At 38.4% G+C, this 10,014-nt stretch overlaps 1 protein-coding gene and 1 long non-coding RNA gene across 2 annotated transcripts in view; both read left to right on the forward strand.

Annotated features, from left to right (window-relative positions):
- Window positions 1-41: 41 nt before the first annotated feature.
- Window positions 42-10,014, forward strand: part of LOC103520098 (venom dipeptidyl peptidase 4-like) — a 17,417-nt gene continuing 7,444 nt past the window's right edge. Inside the window, exons 1-2 of the mRNA XM_008485195.2 lie at window positions 42-169; window positions 360-495. Coding sequence (XP_008483417.2) covers window positions 42-169; window positions 360-495 — 264 coding nt within the window. The remainder of the gene's footprint in view (window positions 170-359; window positions 496-10,014) is intronic.
- On the forward strand, window positions 2,908-4,400 carry LOC113471887. Its single transcript, XR_003394415.1, has 3 exons — window positions 2,908-3,032; window positions 3,705-3,966; window positions 4,389-4,400. It is a non-coding gene; the product is annotated as an uncharacterized LOC113471887 (long non-coding RNA).

A 10,014-nucleotide genomic window follows, 5' to 3' on the forward strand; every position in this document is an offset into this window, starting at 1 on the left:
ATAATAATAATAATAATAATATACAAATAAAACATATGAATATGAACATTGAAAATGGTCTTTTCTTTCAACAGGCAGGAACACCGAATCCCATAGCTGAGCTGCATGTACTTCATCTTGATGGATTCAACACTTTCGATGTTTTTCCTGAGAAATTCACTTTTGATGGGTAAGTTGAGGTTATGATGGTGTCCTAAGGTATAGTCAAAGTGGGGTTTTTCACCTGCTTAGGTTAAAAAAAAACTGTGTCTTTGGTAGTGGTAAATGATCTTATTTTCTACAGCCACTCACGCTCAGACCTATGTAAGTCTGTCCTCAAATCGCTCATTAATCCTAAATTCGTTGATCATTCTTTACAGGGAAGCAGTTTTAACTGATGTGGTGTGGACTGTTCAAAATGAACTTGTGGTGACTTGGACCAACAGGGTTCAGAATCATGCCAATACATTCAGATGTGAATTAAAGTTTGCAGACAGTGTTGCCCAATGTAAACTGGTAAGAATACTTTCCAGTCATGCCTGGGATGCACATTTCAAAACCATCATGAGACTGAGTGCATCCCGTATTCCAAGCTCAGAGTTGAAATAAGATCGGACTCTGTCGGGAAATGAACCCGGGACCTCCGAAGTGCAAGCCTAGTATGATACCCACTCGGACATAGAAGTTTCCTGTAGATACCTACATTTTATCAAGTTTTTTTTTTTCCTCCTCCTCCTCCTTCTTCTTCTTTTCTTATCTTCATTTTATGAAGTCCTTATTCAATTATTTCGCAAGGGAATCCCCACACTTGATCTGCTGGTTATGAGTTGTGCGATATACTCTCATTTCTCAGCAAGACATGGAGGAATACCTACTCGTACCATGTGCTATCGGTACGATCGCTAAAACTAATTGACTTTTATGACAACCATGACGATCAAGTATCGACGTAATATTATAGTAGTTGGGTTCAGCTCTGGGATTTTACCCATGTGTTAGGTCAATGGGATTCTAACCGGCAACACGTTTTATGCCATAGCTGCATACCACTGTGCCAAGTTCGAGCGATTTTTGGCTGGAATTTAAAGGCCTGAGAATTGCGAAATCTTTTTGATTTTTTTTTTTCAAAGACTTGGCGTTAAATAGCGACCGAACCGTACATTTTTCGAAGTCCGGCCTGCGGACATTTTTGATCATCATGAAATATCGAAGTTATTTTTTTTTTTTATTTTATAAGTTTCCATTTATTAGTTTTTCAATACAATTCTCTCAGTTAAATAAATAGGCAACAAATGGTATACCCATCCGTAAAAGCCGGAGCTTGTGCCATCACGGATGGGGAAAATTGTCTGCAAAATTTGAGCGACCTGTGGCTAAAGGTAAAGTCGTGAGAAGCGCTAGTTTCTTTTGAGCTTTTTCCCTGTATAGCCCCAAATAGCGGAACTTTGGTGCGGAATAACGGCGGAACCGTGCCTTCTGGAAACAAGGCCCAAGGATATTTTTGATCTACATAATTTAACAAATCTGTGTGCCAAGTTCGAGCGTCTTTGGCTGAAATTGATCATCATAATTTATGGAAGCTGTCTGCAAAATTTGAGCGACTTGTGGCTTGTGGCTAAAGATAAAGTCGTGTGAAAGGCTGGTTCCTTTTGAGCTTTTTCCCTATTTAGCCCTACTATTGTAAACACTAGCCATCACTTCATACAAGTATGTACATGTGTACATATATGAACTGGGATATTAATTATTGAACCATACCACTAGGTCAAATAAAATTGTTGGAAAGTTGGCATGTAGGTCAGGAAATACTGTGTTCAAAGTTTCGAGTGTTATAGGCATTTAAAAAATTATCTTGGAAAAAAATCAGTATAACTATTTTGCTAAAAAGCTTGCAGCAACCATGGTAATATTTTCTGGCACAAATCCCAGTCTATTTGCTTTGTCTCAAGTTTTTCCACAATGATTTATCTCCTCATACATTATGAGTTTTGGAAATCTAATGCCCTCCATTTCTTTATGAGGCTGTTTGTCTGCCTCTGGAGGAGCGTGGGGTTATAGAAACGAGGTTACTTATAAATTATGTTATCCAAGGGGAGTGCGGGGTGTTGGTCTCTCTATTCCTTATAAGTGATTTACTGAAGCCAATTACGACAAAAATTACTACAAAGGTACAGGTGCAGGCTTCCTAAAAATAACTTCAAGATGGTGTAATAAAGATGTCCCTAAAAATATCCCAACACGCATGGTAATAAATCTGATAGATTTGTAAATCTTAGTTAATTAATTAATTAAACTCACAATATCTATCCCGTCTTAGTTAAATTTGTATTTTCAGAATAAATTTACTAGATAGATAAATCTATCTTCGTTAAATTCAGAAAGTCTATCGAAAGAATAGAATCTATCAGTTGAACATAGAAACTCACCACATCTTTACATTCCTTCACATAACTTCCTCCACTAGCTCCACTCTGTCTCGCTAACATTACAATGAGATGGGCAAAAATCAGTCAAGTATTTACGATAAAATGTTTACCAAAATTATGGCACTGTAGGTTATTGAATTGTTCAAAATCTGTTGGGTCCTACCCAAAATTATTCTGCTAAGACACGTTAATTTAAAAGAGGCAAGTTTTTCACAATCACGTCAAATTTTTAAGTATTTGTAAATATATGTATCTGCGTAGTCATTTATTCCATACCTACGTCTCTTTGTTCTGCTTTCCCAGCGCGATTTCAATTCCCCCTCCCATTCTGTTTTCTCTAATTCCCTTCCCTTTGCCTCCCTCTTTTTCCTTCCCCCCACTCTTTTTCTCTGTCCCATTTTCCCAATATTCCTCTCCCGTTTCTCCTCTTCCTCCTCCTTTTCCCTTCCCCTCCTCTTCCTCTCGATTTGGAAATTTTCAACCCCCACCACTTTTGAAGGTTCAGTCTATATTTAGTCATCGCTGAGATAACATCGGCTGTCTCTCCACCCAACTTTTTGCGTACTTTGGAGATTAAAAATTATTTTTTATAAATATACAATATTTTTATTATTTTTTAAGTTATAGGTAGGTAATAATTATAGTTTCATTATTTTACTTTTAATTTTTGGGAAATTCTTGCAATTTGCTGTAGCTGTAGAGTAGTTTGGCCAAGCTTTTCTGTTAACTCTAGATTTTTCTTCTTTCTCTGTCCCTCCCACTTTCCCTCTGAGTGTAAGTATTCCAGTCTATTTTTAGACTAGTGTTTCCCCTGAGGGCTTCATTTGGGATTTTACCCGACTCTTCTTCACCTGTTTTTATGTCTCTCTTGTTCTCTTGAGAGTCTGGTATGCCTTTCCCTTCCTTCTTTTTACTATCGACTTTTCTGTTTTTAGTTATCTAGCTTTAGCCAGATTTTGTTTACTATCTATACCTAGAAATAAAGAGGACATTAGAGAGAAAAGAAACAAAATGAGGGAATTTAGGGGTCAGAATAAAATTGGTAAAGAAAATTTGGAATTGAGTTTTTTGGGTTAATGAATCCCTAGATTATATCAATTTTGTAAATTGTAATTCCTTACAAGCAAAGAAGATCTGGGGGTAAATGGTTCACAAGTAAATGGTTCACAACAAGTCGTCTGAAGTTTAGAAAAAATCCACCCAAAAAATCCAAAAACCCTTAATATTGTACAAATGCTAGATAGGTCTCATACCCTTCTCTCCCCTTCCCTTTCTCAAAGGCCTCGACTATATTTTCAGAGGAAAAAAGAGCGGGGTCGCATCCCTTTGGAGAGCATTTCCGTGGTTGAACGGGCCAATATATCTCCAGATGGGGGTCAAGGGTTAGACGACAGTAATTTGGACACCAACAATCTCCTCAACGGGAGTACTGTGGGCGGACAGACTGCGGGGTTTTCCATTCAGATTTGGTACACCACCCCGGGGGGACAGGATGTCATTCTATATCTGATCACCCCGATCGAACAAGAACGGCAAGACTGGCTTCTGGCTCTTCGAAATGGTGAGTAGTCATTTCATTTTGGCCGGCAGAGTGAAAGTGATCAATATGAGTTTAAAAAAAAGTTTCCTCTCAGCCTTACAAGCGCTAGATCACTGGATCCCCGCCCGGAGCGAATTCAATACATAAGGTCCGTTTTCGAAACGGATAGCTTTCTCCTATCCTGTCCTCCTCTCTTCGATTTCGGCACGATAAGACTTTCGTTGTTACAGTTCCCTCTATCAAATCTCCTAAAAAGAAAAGAAATATCAAACTAACCATTTCCTCAAAAAAAAAAAACAAACAAAAAAAAAAAAAAAAAAAAAAAAAAAAAAAAAAAAAAAAAAAAAAAACAACCCCCTTTTTTTTTTTTTCCCAAAGAGTTAAGAACTACGAGCAACCCATTCATTCATTAGTTGTATATTATCTCCGCCCTCACCACACAGCGGTGTCCGACACACACTTGTCGTTAGCCATCGTGGGTATCATCGCCGGCATCCTCTGGAAAGGACAGCGCTGGCCTTGTGCTCGCACGGTCGGTTTCGGTCCAAGCGCTATAGCAAGGTTGTGAAGCATCGCACAGTCCCCGCCACCGCCTGGTATCCGGGCACTGCCTATCACGTTTGAACGGCTTTCGTTCACGTACTCCGGTTCCGCCAACTTGTATCCACAGGTGCGAATCACCGTCCAGCCCACAACTCAGCGAGTCCCGCCGTTGGTCACCGTTTCGCTCACCTCGTAGTGTCTGATTTTTCTTTTCTCAGGTGCTTCTGTTGCGCCGCTTTTTGGGGGTATCTGCTCTATTTAAATTACCGTAATAGTCAATTCCTCTAGCATGTTGAGAACCCTAACACTGGGCCTAATGACACTCTCAAAGTCGGTGCCCTCATTTAATAAACTTTAGTAAACAAAAGTCTGAAACCCAACGGTCTTTGTAAACTTGACGTCTCTGCGGTTTCGGTCAAGTTCTTCAACCAAAGTTGAAAAAGTAATTTAGACATTCCTATAAAAAAGTCATTTTAAAGGCCTAAACTGAAGCTCTTTTTCTCAAATCTATTATGCTAATTTCTGCTCAATTTTCGAAAGCTTTGTGGTCAGTGATGTTGTAGATACTTTACAGGTAGATGTGGCACATATTTTAGAATTTCGCATAATCCCTTGTAATTAATTCACTTGAAGATGTTAAACTTAACATAGGGCACTGATCCATTATATTTATCATTTGTATGATGTTAGTGCCCAATCCTTTATTTGCATGTCATTTTCCTTGTCCCCATAGGCTATGAGCTATAATTTTACTCTCTTCCTTAGCGCAGACTAGGTATTATCTCACACTCATTAGTCCTGTAATAATGTTGCATCTTCAAGTTACCTATACCTCGTGTAGACTTGAAAGTATTTCCTCTAAACAAATACTCGCAGATGATGCTATGATATTTTCCCAAGTATATTATTAAGTTACACAAATGATTGGAAGTTAAATTAATTTAATTGTTTAATTAAACACAACTAATTAGCTAATGTTGTTGCCGGTAATTATCTCTCCTCCCACCCCTGTACCCTGTAGTCAGTAGAGATAGGGGTAGCAGGTGATGAGGGGAGGGGGGACTACTCACAGCGGTTCTGTCTTGATGACCTTGAGACAGCTCAGTATGTTACCTGCTTTGTGGTCCTGGCTTTGGTTCTCTTGTGTGCCTTACTCCTTACTCGGAGTATTCTACTATGAGAATTCTGTATAGGAATATAGTCGATGGTGTCTAATGCACTCATTAGTATACACATACGATGGCAATCTTCTAGTATCTACAGTCTCTGGTATCTATTATTCAGTCTCGTGAGAATCTCATAGTGTTTTTGTTGATTCTTTCTTTGTCTTGGTGTGTTTTTCATTGCGAGTTGTGCTTAGCGTTCTGTCAGGTGTTGCACACGATTTGCCGTGAGCCGTGAGTGTTTCTGTAACGTCTCTCCCTTTATCTATCGGGTTTCTCAGTGATTTTTTAGTGTTTTTATTTTCTAATTGTGATTTGTTTGTTTTTATCTACTATTTTTTCATGGAGTAATTGAAGTACATCTTATATTATAAGAACAATATTTTATAAAAATCTTTTTTATTATAAAATCTATTAATGGCCAATTTATTATATATATTCTTAGTAAGCCTAATAAGTTTTTTTGTTGTTATTGTTATTTTTAATAATAAATTTGTGTTTTTTGGTTTAATTTTTCTTGTCAAAAGAACGACCAGAACTGAATGTGGAAAAGTGAAACCGATAAACCAATTCAACGGATTATTATTACCGGATGCTGAACGTGATTGCTATCAGAAGCGAAGACCATTCTGTGTCAAAACCGAGCAATTGGTTCTAATGTAGATATAGGTTTCGTGTATTGTGTCTCTTCTCGTCCCGTCTTTGAATTTTGTCTAATTAGGTACCACAAACTCTGGACTTAATTACCTATCAGTATTTAATAATACAGGTACAATGGTACCTGGTAGATACCAGACGTGACGTGGTTCTACGCAAGCATTGAAATTCAAACGAAACTGGTATTAATATACTATAATGTGCTTGAAGTTCAGTGCCTACTGAGACTTGGTTAAGTTCACTCCTGGTACTTTATTTTGATCCAGAATGAGCCCAGTGTGAGAGAATCTTCTTCAAAAATAGACGAACCCTCTTTATTTTAATTTGACTATCTGTTGAAGTGATTTATCTACTCATAAATCTTGCCTACCTATGAACTCAAGGAAAAGGATCTTTTCAGTTTATCCTGGCAAGATAAACAATAGTTAACACACTGTTGATAACCTAATGGGATTATTGGTATTTCATACAATACTCCAACAACACATACAACTTACGAGTATGATTGTTATACAATACCTCATAAATCTTTTGTCTCTGTAAAATTTCAATTTTCCAACACACACTGACATAATACACACAATAAATACAACATTCCGAGAGAATCAGCTGATATAATGAATTCAATTCGTTCATATTTGGTGTCAAACTCGTTTTACTGACGAACAAAATGTTACCGATTGTTTTTCTGTACGACTTGAACGAGGAAGATGTAATCAATTAGAATCATTATCATGATTGATATTGATAATTAGCAATTCAGCACCCTGTAATTATAACGCTGATATAAGTAGGTACATAACGAACAATGAAATTAACAGTCTAAGTAGGTGTACCTCCATACCTGACCAACGATCAGTTCTTTTGCCTCCTTGCAGTGTGGCCCCACCGACTCAACTGCGAAACGATGTACTTTACTTTAAAATAAAAATGATGTAATTGTAGCTACCTTATACCTTAGTCCTATATCAATTCCATCTCATTCTCTCATTTTGTCTCCTTAACATACTCTTTGGTTTTGTTTCCTAGTAGTTTTCGTGGATAACCCCAACCTTGTAGCAAGGCTTATTTGAGGCAAGGCTTCCTCTCTATTTGAAAATCACAATCCCTATTACATCTTCTTCTATGTGTCTATTTGAAAATCACAATCCCTATTACATCTGTAATCGATCTCACCAATACGACCACGTAATAGTCAGATACAAAAGGAAATCGAAATTAAAAGTGATTGAGTTGTTTATTATGCAAAACGTCCGTATATGGTCGGGGTGCCTAGATATCTACCGACAAAACACCCTGTTGAGTGTCTAGGGTGGGGTGATAGGGAATTCGATGTGTAAGTCTTATTAGAGTTACTAAAACCCTGTGTAATAAAATACTCGGGGTGGTTTAAAAATTTTGCTTGCTTGTATGGCCATATTAACTAGCGCTGTCAAATTTTGACTTGGCGGGGCGGAGCGCTACCGAGCTCGTTAATATTTATGGGAAGCCTCCTTTTCCACCCATATTGAACTGGTTGATTTCGCAAATTCCCTTTTTCGTTGTTTTCTCAGTTCCTTTTCTCAAAAAAAAAAAAATCTAGGTTTTTTTTGTACCAATTAAGAGCTCATGTTGTCTTCAAGATAACGTCTTTAATTTTCCACTTCTAGGTCTATGTGTAGAGTGGCGATGAAACATGGAAACTACATCCTCGCCTGGTAGGGAGAATCAAATAGGTTCGAAAATCCCAAATATGAATCTCCAAAGGTTACGTACTATGAGCAGTGGAGGTGAGTTTTTTGAGGAAGTGGAAAGTGAGTAGAAAAGTTACAAAATGAGACTTGCAAGATATGACGGATATGACCAAAATTTTTGCCCAAGAAGAATTGAATGTGCCTGAACTTAAGGATTTTTTCCAGGCGAGAAGAAATCAGAGAGAAAAAAAACCGCTCACGCGATCGCTGGCCAAACGTTAACAGGAAAAGTCGGAAAAAAGAAGATCCGAATGAACAAAGACACGTCCTTTGTCATTGAGCTACCGGTGAATTCTTCCCAACAATCTACATGGAATGTAAGCAAATACCCCCAAGACAATAGAAAACGCTAGAATGCTAATCCCATTTAATTCTGGTGAACACAATGCAATCTTGCAATCTTGTTTGGAAAGACCCAAGATTATCTGCGCTACAAAAGCCTTTTATGCTTTTTACAGTATTGTAATACAATTGCATTTCAAAGGAATTGAAAATCATTAGGAGCGGAGACAATATTGCAAAACAAAAGAACTCTGGCAGTAAAACGGATGCAAGTCGTATGATACAAACCACATTACGAATTTCGTTTACCTACCAGCGGAGTGACATGTGTTACATCGGCTACTCGCCAACACTTATCTATTTATAGGTCACGACAATACACATTAGAGTCATTAGAGAATGAGGTAAAATATGTGAGATTATGACACGGTACAGTTTTGATATTTTGATTCACAAAGTTGTCGCTCCAGCGAAAACTGCATCACGCTTTGGTTTCGAGTGGATTTGAACTTTTGAACACATCAGAAACATCACATATGCTGAAGCTGAACTTACTGAAGGTAAACGAATCTACAGCTTAACTCCAAACACAAGAAAGTAAAAAGCTTACTCCGAGATTTAGGTGTAAGGGACAAACAGCCCTAAAGGATGTGTCAAGCTACTATACAAATCTACTGAAGGTAAACTATTTGTCAAGGGTTTACCTTGCCTTTGGAATCAATTTAATTTGAAGAAACCATAAAAGTCATATTTTCCTCCGGAAACGGGGACAATTTCCCCTTTTCTGAATCCCATCCCCCCCCCCTTCTAAAGTAAAATACGGGAATTGTAACAAGATTATCTAACATGTCCTGTCTTATTCCCCTACTGAGACAGTTTATTAAATTTGCATCGGCATAACAAGTAGGATTTCACGTGTAGGATACATAACAATATTACACTGTGTGGCAAAATTGCATTAGTATAGAACGTGCTAGAGACAAGGTGTCGATAAAGAGGGATTTTCTAGATATTTTTAGAAGATAATTTGCTAGCAACAACGAGATCTTATTTGACGTCACCTAGCGGCTTGTTCTACCACTTCAACATGTCCTTTCGAGATTTTCATATTCAAACATAAGCATACCAACTTGGGGGAAAAGAGAAGGTATCCATTATTAGTACAACTATCACCCTAACACCAACTAAGGCCAGCTACTCAGTATAAGGTAGACCCTGATCAGGTATGCCTGACACCTGATGAGCACGCACACTATCAGGTAGACCTGACAGGTACGGCTGAAAAGGTCCATCTATCAGGTCGACCTGATACCTGACGAGCACACACTATCAGGTAGACCTGATCAGGTGTACCTGTCGTCAGGTCAACCTGATAGTGACTGGCCTAATACTAAGGCATCTCTTCCCACAGGTATATCGGTACACCCAGTCGGCTCTGTACACGGTGTACGATGTCAATAACGACCATCATCTTCCCATCACTCTCAGCGACAGTAGCAAGATCCAGCAGACGCGTCTTGACTACGCCACCTGGGCAGCTAACACGAGCGTCCTTATACTGATAGCTAACAATGATATCTACGTGAGATACTCGCCGCTAAGTGGTGTAGACTATCGGATAACCAACACGGGGCAGCCGGATATCTACTACAACGGTGTGCCGGATTGGTTGTATCAAGGTAAGAACTGGA

Source organism: Diaphorina citri, unplaced genomic scaffold (assembly GCF_000475195.1).
Source record: "Diaphorina citri unplaced genomic scaffold, Diaci psyllid genome assembly version 1.1 scaffold3215, whole genome shotgun sequence".
Lineage (NCBI taxonomy): Eukaryota > Metazoa > Arthropoda > Insecta > Hemiptera > Psyllidae > Diaphorina > Diaphorina citri.